Consider the following 18,856-nt stretch of genomic DNA (forward strand, 5'->3'; position numbering starts at 1 on the left):
TAACTAGTACAGTAGCCCAACAGGAAATTGATGCTAATAAAATCCACAGACTTTATTCGGTTTTCTCCAGTTCTGCATGCGCTCATTTGTGTCTGTGTGTACTTAGTTCTGTGCAGTTGTATCACATGTGCAGATTCATGTGCCACTTAACATGGCAGCACACATTCCAGTTCCACCCCCGGGATCCCTGTGCTTCCTTTATCAACACAGCCACTGCCTTCCCTTCTTCCTAAAACCTGGCCACCACTCGTCTCTTCTCCATCTCTACCTTAGTCATTTCAAGAACATTATATCAGTGGAATCATACAGTATGTAGCCCTTTGGATTGACTTTTTTTTTTTTACTGGGTATAATCCCCTTGAGATAAATTGAGAGCTTTTAAAAAGTGATTTTCAAAGAAAGTCTGACATCTTTCCCACTGGCCACTTATTCATCCTTTAGCAGAAAAGGCAGGAATGAGCACTGCAGAGGCAAAGGTGCTTCCCTAGGAAGTGGAGTAGAGTGCCCCAGGACTCAGTTTACTCCTCAGAGACTCAGGGAAGTCAGGAGTTCCTTTTTTGATCAACATGTTGATCTTTTTGTAGAAAACAGTCATATTTTCATATTTCTTTTAAAGGGCATGGTCCATCTCCTAATTGTCCGTTTATATTCCAGTTAATCCCATCTTCCATCCCCGCTCTTTCCTTCCTCTAAATTTTTCCATCCTGACCAACTGAAAACAAATTGTTGAGTGAATTAAGCTCTAGATGAGATTTCTCCAAATTGATATAATCTAACAAATAGGAATGGCAATCAATTTGACCGAAAACTTTTTTTTTTTTTTTAACTTGAAATTACATGCATGGAAGAGCTTCTGTTGTTTCCATCGGCCTTATGGGAAATTATCATGGTAGTTCTACCACACTAATAGTCTTGTTTTGATTTGTTTTGCCTCAAAAGTAATTATAAAATATATAATTCATTTGGATGAGCTAAGTGCCATCCCTTGGGAATTTCATTACATAATAGGAACTCCATGTCATACCAAGTCATTCAGAGTCCTGATTAGCAGTTTTGTTTTTAGATAAGTATGTATATCAGTATATCACATTTTAAGCTGTCAATAAAAGTGTTGTTTGTAACCCATTGTTGATGTGTTGAGAATCCCACTACCTCACAAGCAGAGGTTCTTTTAAGGTATTTTATAGAGTGATTTGGCTTCAAAGAAGTAAAAAGTTCTTTCATTAATAAGTATTTAAATAATGAATACATAATCTTCTAAAAGAAAATTCCTACAAAGAAATTTGTAGGAATTGCTATATATTTACTGAGGGGAGCTACAGTTGACATTATTTATCTGAATAAGCCTGAGAGATTCTAACTATAATATAAGAACAATTAACTACTGACCAACCTGTGTAGCTAGATGTTTGTCTGGGTGATTGCTTTCAGGATTTCTTCTAAAGGAAGTGATGGGAATTCAGTGTTTTCCTCCCTTGGTGTTACAGTCCTAAGATATACTTGACTGCATACTGAGGCAGATAGATTCATGCTTCTAGTCTAGGGACAAGGCTGTCACATAGATATAAGCATAGGAACAAGTCCAGACTCATCTGTTAATCTAACATATCAATAAACCCAGTCTTTATCTTCATTTGAAAACTAGGCACAATATACATGTTAATATGGTAGCTCAAGATTAACTTCACTTTTCAGAGTGCCTTACTAAATAATAGCATTTATATAAATTGTGGCATATTGCTGACACTAAAGATCCAGACCCTGACAAATTAAACATTGAGGGTTCTACACATTGAAATATCCACATGTCCATGTCACTACCACAAAATTACTATCCATTCTCATTCTACTTACTACACTTGTCATTTAATAAAATGCCCAGAATGTGGAAGCCTGGATTTGGATCTTGGTGCTGACCTATCTAGTCTACATCTCTACTTGAGTTTTGAAACTGAAGAAACTGGAATATTAGTGAGTCAACAGATACTGGTTGAACACCTACTATGTCAGGCACTGTTCCAGGCAGTGGAAGTGTTTCAGGCAATGTGTTACTTTACTCAGCCACCTAATTTTGTGGGTTTATTGCTGTTAGTTTTAATTTTGGACTTAAGCTTCTTTCCAAATGCAGTCTTTAACTGCTACTGTCAGTTATAGATAGTTAAATGGTAAGATTTGATAAATTCTTAGATTGATGTACTTTTAGACTTATTCTTGCAGTTGTCATGTTCTCCCCTTTCCCCACCCTAAGGGGTGATTAGTTTCCCTCTAAGTAGGTTTTAAAATCTTACTCTGCTTCTGTTTTGTAGCCCAAAGCCACTTTCAAACTTTACCACGAATTATAAACTTAAATGTTTTCTGGGGCCAGCCAGGTATAAGCGTATGAAGCAGACCAATGTGAGTATATTGAGATTAGTAGGGTGTGTGTCAAACTGAAAAGTTCATGCCCACCTGTAAACATTTAAAAAAATATTTTTTAACCTGTGTCAAACACATCTACAGGCCAAAAGTTTTCAACATTCTGAACATCTAGATAAACATAAATTTGTTAGACCGTTGACTTTTAAGTATGAAAGTGAGATATCAGTTTATTAGTGACAGTGATTATATCAGTTCTAAAATAGGAAATGCCAAGAACTTTGCAGCATGAATGCACTTAGTGTTATGTATTTATGGGGTGGAGGTATGTGGATTATTTTGTTTTTGTTTAATATATTGTGGATGTCTTTCCATGTCAAATCATATAGATCTATATCTTACGTCGTTTAATGACTGGGAAATTTCCATAGTAAGGATGTGCTATCATTTATTTTTCCATTTCCATATTGATGGATATTAGGGAAAATCTAAAGTATGCATTAGTGTAAACGTTACAGAAGATAAGGATTAAGTCCTCCTTCCCTCTTTTCTTTGCTATTTTAAAATATAATTTGAAGAAAAGCTCAATAGAAATTAACGTTAAACTTAAAAGTTGATTCCAGGAAATAGTAGGTTCATATCACTTACATAACTCTTAGGAAGCCTGAATTTAATTATATTTCTTTCTGGTTAAGCAGACACATGTGGCTGAACCATTATGAAGGGCATAATTTCTTGGGCATTAATAACTGAAGGGCTGTTACACAGTAGTTTGAAGCTATTAAAAGATTCCATGTAAGTTCAGAGCAAATATATATTTACCAATATTCACACATAAAGAGACAGCCTTGAATAGTGATACATGTGTGAGAACTAAAATTCACATTGTATTGTGTAGATGTTAGGTTTCTTGCTTTGGGAATCACTCATTACTTACTTGTTATAGGAGATAAATAAGGTGGTGCTTTCTTACAATATAATCATTCTTGCAAACTATTACTTGAATTTTGTTCTAATGGAACTTAGAGTTTCTGAATCAAATTACTTCTTTATAGCAGTGTGATTTCATCAGATCTCTTCCTGTATTAAGTTCTTTGGTCTAATTTCATTTTAATTAGGAAAGGCAGCAAAAATTCATATTGGACATATCGAAAGGGCTTTTCACCTGAAATGTAGATTTCTTTTTCTTTTATCTTTTAAAATACTTCAAAAATTGAGATCTAGTGTACATACAGTTAGAATACAGTTTCTAATACGGAACCCAGTTCTACTCCATCCACTGTGGAATCCAGCTGCATTCCATTGAATGAAGAATTGTTTGCGTATAGCATTTTTCTAGAGGAGATATTTTATAGCTTTCAGTACATTTTCAAGGTGGTGAGGCACTGGGAGTGGCAATGGCCACGGTGGTGGCAGATAGTAAATCAGTGACCTGGTGTCTTGGTGTTGCTGCAGTAGGCACCAGTTTATTCATTGTAGGCTTTGTCATCTTAAAGATTTTCTGGGGTTTTTTTGGTAAGAAAAAAAAAAATGTTAGTAACTGAGGAGGAGAGCTTGGGTAACCTAGGACCTGGCACAGTTCAAACTGGTACAATGACATTCTCTGTTCTCTATATATAAAGAAGCTAGGCTAGTCCCAGCGCTGAGCTCAGGACTGGAAGTTTTAAGAAGGTGTTATTTGCTCTCTTAACAGAGGCCTGGAGGTACAGAAAACCGCACTTGTATTTCTGTAACTTATAGGGGAAATGAATGAATATCGTGGTTTTAAATAATATCATTAATTATGGACAAAGATAAAAATGAAAAAGTGAACATTTTGGAAAATATATTAAGATTGGTATAAGCAAATATATATTGACTTGGAATTGTAAATCCAGTGGATCTCAAAATTTTTAGTTCTCTCGTCCATTTTAGGTTTTCCGGTGAGGGTGAATCTGTGTTCTTTGTCACACATAGCGCCTCCACCCCTTCCCACAGAAATGAATGATCATGTAATTGGGATTAAAGTAACTACTATTATTGAATCCTCTATTAACTCTAATAAAGTTCTTTAAAATTATAGTTTCTGGTTAATTTGTTTAGGTTTGAAAATTTTTTATAGGATAAAAAGTTGTATATAATTCTTGTCTCTTTTTTCTAAGAAGCAGATTAGCAAGTAAATATTTTTCCTGTTTAGTGATGTGATCTGCAGGGTAACCACTTCTATTAGCTTTTCAATGGAAAATGTGTATTTTATAGTTATAGTGATAACCTGTAAAAGTCCAATTCTGAGCATTGCTGGAGTAGTTAAGTTTAAAAGTATAATGAATTTTGGTTTTCCTTTGTTCGTTTATTATGGTAAATTACCACCCCCCCCACACATATATATTAAATAATGGAAATAAAATCATGTATCAAATTCCCATTCTTTAAAAAAGAATCTTTTTATAATTTAAGTAAATAAAAACCAGAAAATGGCATTAGTAATAACTGAGAATGTTATTGAAATGAAAAGACTATGAGTCATTATTTTATTTTAAAAATTTCAAGATTTATATTAAAAGAATCATTGTCTTCTTTCAGATAAACTTGCGCCTCATCTTGGTAAGCGGGAAAACAAAAGAGTTCCTGTTTTCTCCTAATGATTCTGCTTCTGACATTGCAAAGCATGTGTATGACAATTGGCCAATGGGTGAGTGGTATTTTTCTCTTGGGAATGAATAATGCTAATTCTTCATGCCCTACCTTGTTTCACAAACATTTTGAAAAAGTTGTAAGTAAATAAAAGAGAACAAACAAATGATTGAGGGTATAAGGCTTAAAGTTAAGGGGGTTGCTGCATCCTTCCTGGGTTTTGCTTTTCACCTCCCTCACTGCAGAATGATAACGGAGCCAGTGCATCAAGGCCCTGGTTGGCTTTAGAGCTGTTTTAATGTATTGATAAAAGAAAATTATTTTTTAAAAAAATACACAAGGTAGCTAACACACACACATACACACTTTCATATCAGTAACCCTATTTATACTGAAACACAAATAAAAGGAAAGAAAAACTATCTTTAACAAATTATAATACATTCTCTTTGGTCTATTCTATACATAGCCTATTTAAAATTGAGCTTGACACAAAGTTAATTTCTAATTCATGTCACTTCCTGTGTTCTCTGAACTCCTACAAGGTCAAGAAGGTATAAAATCCATTTATACATTGCATTTTCAAGCCAGTATCCATGACAAACAAAATTTGGGCATGGGGGCGGGGGTGTGTGTATGTGGTATTCCTTTCTCTGGTTCTTTTCTATGTAATAAGACTGTCTTGCCATCCTCAAGTGAGTCTTTAGCTTATGTTCTTCCTTTGAACTTAACCCAAGTCATCTTGACCCTTTTAATGGCATGTACCATAGTGATATGACTGTTTCAGCTGATTTCACTTAATTTTACTACCAAAGCAATTTGGACTTTTAAATCACAAGACTTGTTTTAACAAAGAACACAGTGTATACAAAATGAATCAATTAGATCAGTGTTTCTCAACCTAAAAAAATATATGGAACTCTTCACAGGAAGAAAATTCTTGTAGATTCCCTAATGCTGACTTAAATTATTTTTGTTATAATGTTTATTTTTAAGGATAGAGACATATAACTCAATTAACTCTTTATCCTTATTAACTTGTATACAACCGTAAAACTAAAACAGATCTACAAAGAAAATGCAAATATAACTCTAAAACCAGTAATGTTCAAATTAACAACTTTAATGTGCCACATGATATACTTTTGCTAAAACTGACTCACTGCTTGCACCATGAATATGGTACTGTTGAGTGTGGCATGCCTCTGCTACTACTTGCTGTATGAGAAGGCGGTTATCTGCAGATTCACCACAAAACCTTCATTCACACAGTGTACCAAATTGTCATTCAACCTTCACTTAACAAGAATGCATCGTTTATGTATTAAGTCAACCTCTGTTCTTTTCTTGTTAACCTCTTGACAAAGAAGTACTGCTTGGCACCAGTACAATCATAAACTTAAAATGCATACGTGGGTACTAAAATCCCAAGGCTGTACTTGGTTGTAAGGTAATTATTGAATTATCTAGATAATCTCTTGCAGATTATCATTAAAATGAAAACACAATCTAGAATTTATTGAAAAGGATTTTGAGACCCTAAGAACCTGTCTTTGTGGATTCATAGACCTGAGTTTAAGAAATACTGCTTTAGACAAACACTTTCAAATGACTGGATCTTTCTTCTCGCTGATAACCAAGGAACAAGTCAACACTAGCTCCTAAATCAGGAAGAGACTGAAGCTAGAGGTCATAGATAAGAAGGAATTTCAGAAGAGCTGAAGTAAACTAAACTTGGGCTCTTAGAATACTGGGTTTTCTTCATAGCCAGGCAGGGTAGATAAGTAAGAGTATGGAAAGCGTTTTTAAATACCTGTGTGGTGGTGATGTTGTACTAAGTGTAAAGACGCCTTTTGTGACTTTTGTGGGGTGGAGGGTGAAGATAGGCTTTTGACATCTGTGGGCATGTTGTAGAAAAGGGCACTACAACCCTGGCTACAAGGGTTACGCCATAACTTGAGGTAAAGGAAATACTTTCACCTTTGTAACCGTTTGACTTAGGCATTAAAATTAGTTTCAGTTCCTTAAAGTATCCTGATTAATGGTAAACAAATGTGAGATTCAGGTGCAGGTCTGTAACATAGTTTCCCAAACCATCTACCAGTATTGAGAATTGACTGTATCAATTCTATGTTAACTTATTTTCATAGAAAAAGTTTTTGAACCCAATCTTTTCCTCAGTTTGCCAGTTCTACTCAGCAATTTTAGGCACTGCAGGGAATAAAAATAAATAATTTTTATTTTATATAAAATATTTAAAAACCTAGGTCTACTTTGTATCACTTAGTGCACTAAAGGTCAGCAAATGTAAATATTTATTGGTGCTAATAATAAAAGTGTAGTGAATATTAAATCAGTAGAAGGAAGTACTTTGTGCAATATATTTTTGGAAGGGATTGGTTTCCTTGGGTATATTCTTGTGCAGCTTAGTGGAATATTGTTAATAGATGGACTAGTCAGGCACATAGTGTTATTGGGTCAGAGTTCCAAAAAATAACCCACTAAATATATGTTGCTAGTAGCTGAAATCCCTCCTGTAAGCATTGTTCTTCGACAGGTCTCTTTAAATTTCAGATCCTCTGAGAGGGAAAGGAAGATAGCATATTAAACCACAGAAGCACATGAGAATCATGACACTCTGTGTAGGATAAAGAAATATGTGGTGTCAAGTTTCTGCATCTCAAAAAAAAACTTTAAACATTTTTAGAATTTTTTTCTGTGTAAATTAGACAATTACTGTCATTTGTCTTTATATCTTGACCAGAAATATTCATATATCTGATAAGGGTCTAGTATCTAAATTATACAAGGAACTCATACAACTCAACAGCAAAAAAACAAACAATCCAGTTTTAAAATGGGCAGGAGACCTGAACAGACATTTTTCCAAAGAAGACACACAGGTGGGCAACAGGCACGAGAAAAGATGCTCAACATCATTAATCATCTGGGAAATGCAAATCAAAACCATAACAACATGTTACCTCACACCTGTTAGAATGACTGTTACCAAAAAGACAAGGAATAACAAGTGTTGGTGACGATGTGGAGAAAAGGAGGCCAATTTACATTCCCAGCCACAGTGGTGGGAATGTAAACTGGTGCGGCCACTTTGGAAAACGGTATGGCGATTCCTCAGAAAATGAAAAATAGAACTACTATATGGTCTAGCAATTCTGCTTCTGGGTATTTATCTGAAGAAAATGAAAACACTTAATTCGAAATGATATATGCACCCCTATGCCCATTGCAGCTTTATTTACAATAGCCAAGGTGTGGAAACAACCTGAGTTTCCATCAGTGGATGAATGGATGATGAAATTGTGAGAGACACACACATACACAATGGAATATTACTCAGCCAAGAGTGAAATCTTGCCATTTGCAACAACATGGATGGGCCTGGAGGGCAATTATGCAAAGTGAGATAAGTCAGAGAGGGAAAGATGAATACCGGATGATATCTCTTATATGTAGAATCTTAAAAAAAAAAAAAAAAAGCCAAGCTCATAGATAACAGAGAGCAGATTGGTGGTTGCACAAGGTGGGGGGAGGGGAGAGATGGGTAAATGTTTTTTTTTAGTTTGAATAAATTGAATGAAAATTATTTTAAAAAGAAAAATTATAGGAGAATATTTTAACCCTGGCATTTTGACATTGAGGACATTTAACACAAAATACAATTTGACCCATGTAAAATTAGATTAGGTAGAAATTATTATCATGACAGAATAAAGTGAACAACGCTAAAGGGAAAAAAAAGAAATATTCTATTAAACAGTAATTTTGGGTGTGATGAATTCAAAGTAATCCATACGAAAGTGTTAACAGCTTACAACTTACTCTTTCTTCTGGAGAAGAGGGACTTGGGAGCCCTGGAGTCAGAAGGCAACAGAGACACCCCAGGGGGAGGGATGGGACGGGGGCCTGGGGAGAGTGAATGGGTTTCACTTCTCCTTACCCATTCCTGTTGTGCTGAGTCACTGACAGGCACTGGTTTTGTCAAATTCATATTCATTGTTTTGAACACTCAAAAAAAGGCAAGAAGAAAAGTGCTCTACTTACCGCCTTTCTCTTCTGTCCCTTGCTCGTCAGGCTATTTTAAACTAGTTTGTGTGTTGACAGTTACCATCTCCTGAAAACAGGAGCTTCAATAGGAAACAAACACCTGATACTAGAATTCTTGAGGAAGAGGATGATGAAATTCTCGAATCTTTCAAAATCAGAGCTTCAAATTCTGTATCTACGAGCTAGTGAAAATTACTAACCCCATACCTTGTCATGATGCCAGTGTTCTCAAACCATTATTTTAACAATCGTATTCCATATTTTACTATAATGTAAGTTATACGCTAACATGAAATATTCTGTTATTCATTCTACCTACCAGTTTGTCTTTTGATTTTCTTCGTACATTATCCTAGCTTTCATACTTTTATAGCACCTTCTAATATCTGTTATTTTTCAAGTTTATACTGAGAATTTTGGGTAAAGTGAACTAAAGTGTCTTCTGTAATGTTTATCAATTGGCTTCAAAAAAACAATAAAGTTATCAACATTACCCAAAAGTAAACACTGTTAATTTTTTTGTTGTTCTGTTTTTTTAAATGTTTGTTTTCCAGTTATTGAGGTATAGTTTTTTGTTATGCTCTATATCAATATATTAATTCTTTAAAAAATCTTTGTTAAACCTATTGTTTCCAGCCTCAAATGTATATTTTAAAAGGCACAAATTTTGTAATATTATAATATTTTCTGTTAATTACTGGTTATTAAAATTTTCAACTGACATTTTTAAAACTAGGATTAGATTTTCCCCAACTCATTTGTTTTAATTTTTAAACTTCAGGACCATATTTTGGCACATTTTAGTGTTCTTTTTTTTTTTTTTTTTTTAATTTATTTTTGGCTGCATTGGGTCTTCGTTGCTGCGCACAGTCTTTCTCTAGTTGCGGCGAGCGGGGGCTACTCTTTGTTGCGGAGCACAGGCTCTAGGCACACAGGCTCAGTAGTTGTGGCGCACGGGCTTAGATGCTCCGCGGCATGTGGGATCTTCCCGGACCAGGGCTCGAACCCGTGTCCCCTGCATTGGCAGGCAGATTCTTAACCACTGCGCCACCAGGGAAGTCCCTTAGTGTTCTTTAAGAAGCAAAAACTAGTCTTAAGCAGCTCTTGCTATTTAATGAGAGTAACAAGAACAGTGATTGCGTGGGTAGTGACTGTTCCAATTATTAGGAAGCTCCAAGCGTCTTCTCTGATGTATTCTATCTGATTTGGAGCCGAATTTTAGAACAATGCACTAATACCTTAATTTTATGTTGAAATGCACCTAACAATTCCCTGGTTCTTTCCAGACTGGGAAGAAGAGCAGGTCAGCAGTCCAAATATTCTACGCCTTATTTATCAAGGACGATTTCTACATGGAAATGTCACATTAGGAGGTAATAGTTACCTTTGTAATGGGATTTAATGCCTGTCTCATGGCAGCATTATTCATTTGTTTGTTTAAATGCTAATGTCTGATTTTACTAAAAATATATAATTTCAAACTTTGTGAATTTTGCCTAATTTTTGATATGTCTACTTCTTTATATTTTGCATTCCATTTAATTTTAGCACTATGATTAAGTGTTTACTGCCTTGTAGAATAAACTCTAAGCTATTATAGATGGGAGTCCATACCTATATTTTATAAATGTAATTTAAGTGTACTTCTGGATAATAATTTAGATGTAATATTTTTAAGTTAAAGCGAGACACACAAACTAGGAAAAGTTTATGGTAATGGATTTTCAAATAGAATACTGAAGGTATGTTTTCAGTTTGACTCTAACTGATGTAATTGCTAATCATGCAGGAATAAAGGTAAGTGAGTAACATTAGAGAAACAGTGTAGTGTAGTGACTGAAAGAGCAGATTTTAGAGCCAGATTGTCTAAGTTGTATCTTAGCTCCACTACCTGCTGGCTCTGTAACCTTGAGCAAGTTGCTTCACTACTTTCTGTCCTAGCTTCCTCATCGGTAAATTAGGATAACCATAGTGCCTACCTCATAGGTTGGGAGGGTTGAATTAGTTTATATATTCAAAGCACATAGAACAGTGCTTGGCACATAGTAAACACTTTAATTGTTAGCTATTACTGCTCTTTATATGTGAATGGGGAAATGTAGCTCAATAGTGCCCCCTTCTGGGGGGGACATTCTCTACCATCAGCGGGATTTGTTTTTATTTAAGTACAAGTATTTCAAATATATTATGAGAATTAGAAATTTGTAGGCAAAGGAAGTGATCTCCTGTAATATATCTTTGTTTACATATAGTCATGACTTTTTTCCTCTAAACCTAATAATCGAAATGTTTAATCTGTTCTTCCTTAAAGGTAGAATATTTTCATTCATTCATTCATTTATTCAGCATGTATTTATTTCTTATGTGCCAACACTGCTAAACAATTAAAGATACAGGGTTGAAAAAGAATCTCTTCCTTCAAGGTGCTCTGGTATTACATAGTAGAAACACATAAAATTCTCTGTTAAAATACTATGTGACTTGGAGTAGATGAATGCAAATGATTATTATGACAATATCAAGTAGATGGAGTGTTTCAGTGTGTAATTTTACACACAGCCAAGTTTTGGAGGCAGTGATAACACTGGTCTAAAAAGTGCTGCTATCTCCTGAGAGGTATCTGCCGTTTAAAGTGTAGCTTTTTTGGTTTGTAGTTATTGTTATTATTATTTCTTTATAGCTCTCTGTGTAGTTACATGGACCAATTCTTAATGTGTTGTCCATGGCTATATTTTACATTCATTAAGGATGGGACCATATTTTAGCTTTTTTTGATTGTCTGTGCCTCACATAAGCTCTTGTAGTGTTGACGGGTCAGTGTTGATTGAATTAATCTATTGACTCCACGAATGAGTCTTGAGACTCCATTTCCCTTTTGAGTATTGATCTACATGAGCAATTTCTTATCAGCTTAATTCTTTAATTACCTCTCTGTTGTGGCCCCAAAGTTCCAACTTCATATTAAAGATAATAGAATTTGTGTTAAAATCAAACTATTGACTTTTTTTTGGAATTTGTTTTTGACCGATTAACAGATTGACTTACGTTATTACTGTCATTCTATGTTGCTGTTAATCTTTTCAAAACCAAACCATCTCTGGTCTTAGTGATTTAGACAAAGAGCATAGGAATATAACCTAGACCCTTTAAGTTGATCAGTAAATCTGGGTAATAACTTTGAACTATTTGTGGCTTTTTGGTCAGTGTTCTTCTTTGTCTCCCTGTATTCTTGAATGTGCATAATGAGGAGACAGCACACAGGGTCATGTAGTTGAATGGCTAGTGTGGAGGAGGCCTAGGCTTGCTTTGCACGGCTTGAGACTTGCTCTGTATGTATAACCCTGTGGGCATCGAATACTTATTTTTAAATGCAGATTTCTGCATGCCCACTCTCTCCCCCTCCCCATCTCCCGATCTACTACCGATTTGCAATCCCTGGTAATTTTACGTAAAGGGTGAGAACCTCTGTCCTGGATACTGCGCAGTGTCACAGTAGAAAGCAGAAGCACCACAGTGAAGGAGAGGAAGCATCTTGGCTCTTGTATCCCTCTTCCTTTACCTTCTCTTAGTATCAGTATCTACAATTTCTAGTTAAAATTCAGATGGAGAAGAAAACTAAGTCCCCGTCGATCAAATTTGTAGCTTCAAACAGTAAGCCCCTCAGCAGCTTTCTAGGCCTGTCCAACATTTCTCCAGACTTACATCTCAGTTCACTTACCTGTTCTCTGAGATCTGTTTTCCTTGCTGCTCAAAAAGATGATGATCATGGTAATATTTATGGAATGCTTTTTTGTGCCAGGCCCTGAGGTAAGCACTTTCCTTGGATTGTTTCTTTTCATCAATACAGCGGTAGGGGGCAGGTGACAGAATTACTATCTCCAGTTTAGGTGGAGGAAGCTGAGGCGTAGGGAGGGGACAACAGAACTCTCACAACTCGCCTTACAGTCAGGAAGTAGCAGGGTGCACTTGTAACCCAGGTCTGGCATACTGGGGTCAAGAAGGTGGTGTGAGAGTGGAACACAGCTTGGTATGTGGACATTTTAAATTCAGTCAGGCTTTCCCAATACATTTAGTGAAATGTTAATAATATAAAGTCCTGTTTGCATTTCAGTGTTAAATCAGGCCTAGGAGATTATCCAATAAAGGCCCTCCTTTTTTTTCAGCCTAGTGTGTATTTTGGGGCCATGATGCTTCATTTTACCTTCGGAAATTAAGAGAACAGACCAAGTAGTGGCTGGCTAGCTTTAAATAAGACGGAAACTCACCTTGACGACATGAACTATCAGGAATACTGAAGATAATTAGGGCTCTTTTTAGCCATCATCCTATAGAGCAGGTTTAACGAGCAAGCAGCAGGAGGACCGTGCCTGCTGAGTGGTGAGCTGAGCCCGCCTTACGTTTGTGGTGAACAGAGTAGCTTGACATGTCAGAACTAAAACGTCACAGCTATGGGAACGACTCCAGATGTTAGAGCTACCGGCTGCTTCTAATTTTATACACAGAGTGACAAAGGGATTTACCATGACGCTTTTGTGTAAGCGGTTCGTGGCTACATGGGTGCGTTATATTAGTCTGTGTCTGAAATATTTCATAATACAAATTATTACTTACAAATTAGAAAAACCTTTTAAAGGCTTGATTAGAAAACAGTGATTACTAATAATGCCAAGACAGTGATTCTTTTAAAGTAACCTTTTTAAGAAAATTATTTTCTAATTGAAGAATATAAGGTTAAAAATAATAAAATTATTATATTATTATTATGTTTAAAATTATGTTTGTCATTTCTTCTGTTTCTACATTATAGTGGCCTGTTTGGTGCAGGAATTTTATTATGTGACTAAACATAATTAGGTTTAGAAACAAATGTCTCTTAATCTAAACTTCCCCCTAATTTAGAAAAAGTATTCTTTAAAAATTTTTTGAAATTCCTTCTCTCCTTTAAAGATTATCCACTATTAACCAGTTATGCATTTTCTCTTGTCCCCTTCCTTAAACAACGTGTATATATGTGTCTAGCTGATAGCCATAGCTAAATAATTTCTGAATTATAAAAATTGTTTCTGATAATATTAACCTAATTTCATTTTGTAAGAGATGCTCTATCTGGTAAGAAGTGCCATCTGTTGAGGAAGTCATACGAAAAGCAATCAATTTTTAAAATGGTTTCAATTTTGGTTAGTGATTTCAACAGGTTGGTGTACATGTAACAAGTTGTCTTCTACTTTTCACATAGCATTAAAACTTCCTTTTGGCAAAACAACAGTGATGCATTTGGTGGCCAGAGAGACATTGCCAGAGCCAAACTCTCAAGGTAAGCCATGCGCTAGAGAAGTTTCTCACTTGAGCCACAGAGACAGGCATTCAAAAATGGCTCAGTTTTTCTTGGAAATTCTGAGGGAAAGAAGTTTTCATAGTTTATGGTGACTTGTTCTTAGCAGTCAAACCAACTCAGTGTGTCCCTTGATTTTCCTCTGTGTTTATGTGTGTGAGTGTGTGTGTATCTTGGTTTGTGGTAGAGGAGAGGGAGGGGCCGGACTGTGGAATCTCTAGGGTGTATGGGTAGATAAGTGGGCCTTTATGTTAGAAACCTCTGGGGGCCTCTGTTTTGGGGGTGAAGACAGGTATCACCCCACCCCCTCAGCCATCTGGCCTAGACACTGCTTGCCCTGTGGAAGCCTTCTGCTTCCGGGAAGGCTTTCGCAGGACAGCGCAGGATGAGGTGGTCATGCCACCATCCATCCTGGAGCTGCGTCTCAGTGGAGAGGGAAAGGGACTTTGTGGATGATTGCTAAGACCTAACTAAGAACTAGTCACCAGAAACTCTATTCATAGTTTATGAATGGAGCTTGTTAGTAAGCAAATAACCAGACATTTTGGAAACAGGCTAAAATTAAAAGGGTATTTACTATATAGCTTTTTAATTAAAAAAAATGCAAACATTAAACGGAAAAATCCTGTTTCTTATTACGGCCCCTTTCCCCATGCATTTTTATAAACAAGGCTTCTCTTCCTTTTCCCTAGGTCAGAGGAATCGCGAAAAGACTGGAGAGAGTAATTGCTGTGTGATCCTGTAAACACTGTCTGCCAGGTGTGGTGTGACGTAGTCTTTGTCTTTCATGCTGCTGGGCCGGAGGAGACCCAGCGTCGCTTCAGAACCTTTAGGAAGGCTCTGCCTGTAAATACACGGACCTGAACTGTCACTTGAGCACTGTCATCTTTTCTCACGAAAGTAAAAAGAACCAAGAACATTTTTCACTATGATTTTTTATTTCTAGTATTTTTGTTTATGTTGAGCAGTTTTAAAATGTATTGATTTTTGAATGCAAGTCAATCTTGGGGGAAAAGTTAACAAGTTATCTTTCATAGCAGAAACGATTTTGCTGCCACAAAAATTTTCATCACCAGAACTAACAAAATCAAGTGTTCCAAATACAGTGTGCACTACAAAAGATTGACAGTTATTTTCTTCATCAGCAGAATTTATAACATGGTTCATGGTACCTAGAAGTATACTCATATATACAAATCCTCACTAGAAGACACTCAGCAATGAATGAAGTTAGTTACTGGGCCAACTTGAGAGTAGAAAATGGAAAAGAAACTAAAATGTTGGGTAAATTCTACCAAAGTCAGCCATGGCGGCTGCACTGGCACAGAATCCTACACTGAGTGCGACTATTCTCACTGCAACAAGTGAAAAAACAAAATGTGCCTCTTGTTGAAATTACTCAGCAGAGGGCTGATGAAACTAGTTGTTTTTCCTTTAACATGTGCAGTCTAGTCAGACAGTGACTGAGGGCTTGTTCACATAGCACAAGAGGGGTGAGAGCTCGCGTCCTAGCCTTAACGCGGGGGTAAATTCCAGTCACTCGTAGACCTCCGTGATTGCACAGAAATGTTAGAAAACCTCATTTATTCATCACTTTTGTGTATTTGAATATCAGAAAATTGAATTTTTCCATAATTATTGCTCATCTCTGTGTCCAGTGTCACAGTTACTCATTAGAGACCTCAGATGAATTCTTAAAATTAAAAAATTCTCCATAGGACTAATTTTGTTTCTTTATGTAGTTTGCATTGGATATTAGTGCTTGCAGTCGTATTAAAATCAAAAGCTGATTTTCAAGGCACACTTGATTAGGGATGCCAGTTTTTTGTTTTGTACCAATAATTTAAAAATTGATATGCTAAAAACAATTTGCACAGCACTAAAGCATGAGCTAGTTTCATCTAAACCTGTAAAAAATATAAAAGATTTTATATTTTTTCACTGGGAAGAAATTCTTCCTGGATGAAATTACAAATACATGTAGAATATATTTAATAAAAAACTTATAAAATACCTAACTATAGAACTTAAATATAGATTGGCGTGTAGTATATAGAACAATGCTCCATATAAATAACTTTAGCCTTTATAAAAATGAAGTTGCAGGCTGACGTTATGTTCTGTACTGAAATGAGTGTCCACGGCCCTTACAAATAGTAAGTGTAAATCGTTTCAAACGGTCAGCTTTGTTTAAAGGTAACCAGGTTATTTTATTCATTGTTAATGCTTTGACGAAAAGGCTTTATATGCAGTAGATCTACGAAAATATTGTTCATACTGATCAGAATTAAATTTGTATAGAGCAGAGTTTTAAAATGAATGTAAATAGCACTAAACATTTTCCTTCTGCAACCTGTACTTATAGATTCTTTCTGTAAACTGAATAAAAAAAAATATTGTAGTGCATTTTGGTGGTAATTTTAAAGGTCTTGATTAGGTTGATAATTGTTTAAGCACTGTCTCATCCATGTTAAAATTGTTCAGTTTTTATTTCTGAATCTTTTAAAAATTTGTTTAATATTCCACTGTTAGGTTTGGGAGGAATCCCAGTGTGTCTGTGATATTTAACCTGGTTAATTGTGCACAGTCACGACAATGGGTAGAACTATGTGTAGGCCCTGTTATCACTAAGATGTTCTATTCAAGAGATGTTGAATATTTATATGCTTTGTTGACTAGCTCACATGTGAATTCTGTTAGTGTGGACTAAAGAATCTGGGAGTTACTTAATTGGGCAATTAAGCCATTTATGGCTGTATTCTTTCCTAATACAAACTACTGGTAATTATTTTTAATACCTATTTTAATTCTAATTATTCTTCTGTTTCTTCAAAGTTAAAGACTACATTTAATTGTGATTGAAATTTTATGATGGTTAACCATATTCTCTATTGGTTTTTAATATATTTTTCTGTGTGTTCCCACATTACAAATTTCCCTTCACAAGACCTCAATTTAGAGTTTGCAAAATGGATAAAGTGGTTCGTCAGTAGAGAATTGCGTCACTCAGCACATGACATCATTGCTGTGCAAGATGAAAAGAAGAACTTGAAAACTGCAGTAAAATTATATACAGGAAACACCAAAAATTTAGATGCCTTAATAGTGTATACGTGAAAATACTCAACCATCCCTTTGAAAATAGTTCCTTGGACTGCCTGCCGGTTAAACTCGATCGATCATACCCCATTGAAGGTCCCTCTGCCACAAACAGCTTGCTTGCTGAAAGGCGAGAGCCGCAGCGGTCCAGTCCTGTAAATAAAACCTGAGCTACAGGCCTGTGACCCTGCCCAGCACTTGCTAGTTAACTCATGTCTTTTACCTAAATTGTCCTAGACTTGAAGTATTCTGGAAAAGGCAAAGCTTTTCTTCTTTATTAAAACCTCAGCATGTCTCCTTGATCTGACTTATTTGGTTCCTCTTCAAGATAAGTTGTATCTTGTCATGAGAAATATAGTATTTAACATCATCATTCACATTACATGAGGTTTTCTCATAACAAACAAACATCTATCCTTAGTTTTATGTCATCTTGACCAATGTTACAATAATTTCTGTTACCTGACTGTGGTGAACAATGTTTAATGTGAAAAGAAATTAAAACTTTCTTCATCTGTTGTAGAATATTTCCCTTCTTCTAAATGACTTCATAATTTTGGTGTAGAAATATTCTTTGTCTCTACTATTTTTCTCTTTTTTCCTTCCATTTATTTTATTACATTCTTCAGTAAAATCAGCATTATGTCAGCCTTTTTTTCTTCTATATTACCGAAATCAAAGAGAAGTGATCAACCAAAATTTTGTGTGCCTTCACACCATCCTTACTGGTAACTGTTGCAGGCATTTCTTTTATTTTTTTCCCATTATTATTTTGTAATATAGCCACTGGTTAGCCAAACAGAGTGACTGGGGGTGGGAGGAGGGCTTGAAGAAGGGTGTGCAACCTATACCTTGTGGTTGAAACAAAACTGCAGGTCGCTGGCCGTCTCCTAGGCACGGTTTCCCTGACCTGGCAGAGTGGGCTTCTCGGACGTGGGCAGCGGGTAGCGGAACCCCGCCGAGCGCTTGGTGCGCTTTCTTCGGAAGAATACAGCATGTGTGAAGCCCTTTCACAGACCGGGGGGCGGGGCGGGGACTGGCTTCCGAAAGAGTCCGTGGACAAGAGTAAACAGACGTCCAAGTCTCGGTAAAGTTTAAGCCAGTACTAGAATATGAAAACATGTTTCATTTATTAAGTTATTTTGTGGCTCTTGACAATGACATCAAATGTCCTTCAATATTTTTTTATTCTGCCTCTTTTTCAAAACGCCAACTTTCAAGAAATAGACAGTAGGCATGGTAAATCAATACTTGGGAAAAGGGGATGTCAATCTTTCCTTTGATTCAACCAATAAAGAAAGGAATTGTGGGACTTCCCTGGTGATACAGTGGTTAAGACTGTGCTTCCACCGCATGCCGCGGGCAAAAAAAAAAAAAAAAAGAATTGGG

General features: G+C 36.0%; 1 protein-coding gene and 1 long non-coding RNA gene across 5 annotated transcripts in view; one reads left to right on the forward strand and one right to left on the reverse strand.

Moving 5' to 3' along the window:
• UBL3 (ubiquitin like 3) overlaps positions 1–17,992 on the forward strand; it is a 77,671-nt gene extending 59,679 nt beyond the window's left edge. For both annotated transcript variants that reach the window (XM_082435778.1, XM_082435777.1), the window contains 4 exons: positions 4,918–5,026; positions 10,323–10,409; positions 14,273–14,350; positions 15,061–17,992. In XM_082435778.1, the coding sequence (XP_082291904.1) occupies positions 4,918–5,026; positions 10,323–10,409; positions 14,273–14,350; positions 15,061–15,113 (327 nt within the window). In that variant the 3' untranslated portion in view covers positions 15,114–17,992. The remainder of the gene's footprint in view (positions 1–4,917; positions 5,027–10,322; positions 10,410–14,272; positions 14,351–15,060) is intronic.
• The window catches only part of LOC309647882, a 655,782-nt gene that overhangs the window by 549,799 nt on the left and 87,127 nt on the right, over positions 1–18,856 (reverse strand). The window lies entirely within an intron of this gene.

The sequence above is a fragment of the Balaenoptera physalus genome (assembly GCF_965194825.1).
Source record: "Balaenoptera physalus genome assembly, chromosome: 18".
Taxonomy (NCBI): domain Eukaryota; kingdom Metazoa; phylum Chordata; class Mammalia; order Artiodactyla; family Balaenopteridae; genus Balaenoptera; species Balaenoptera physalus.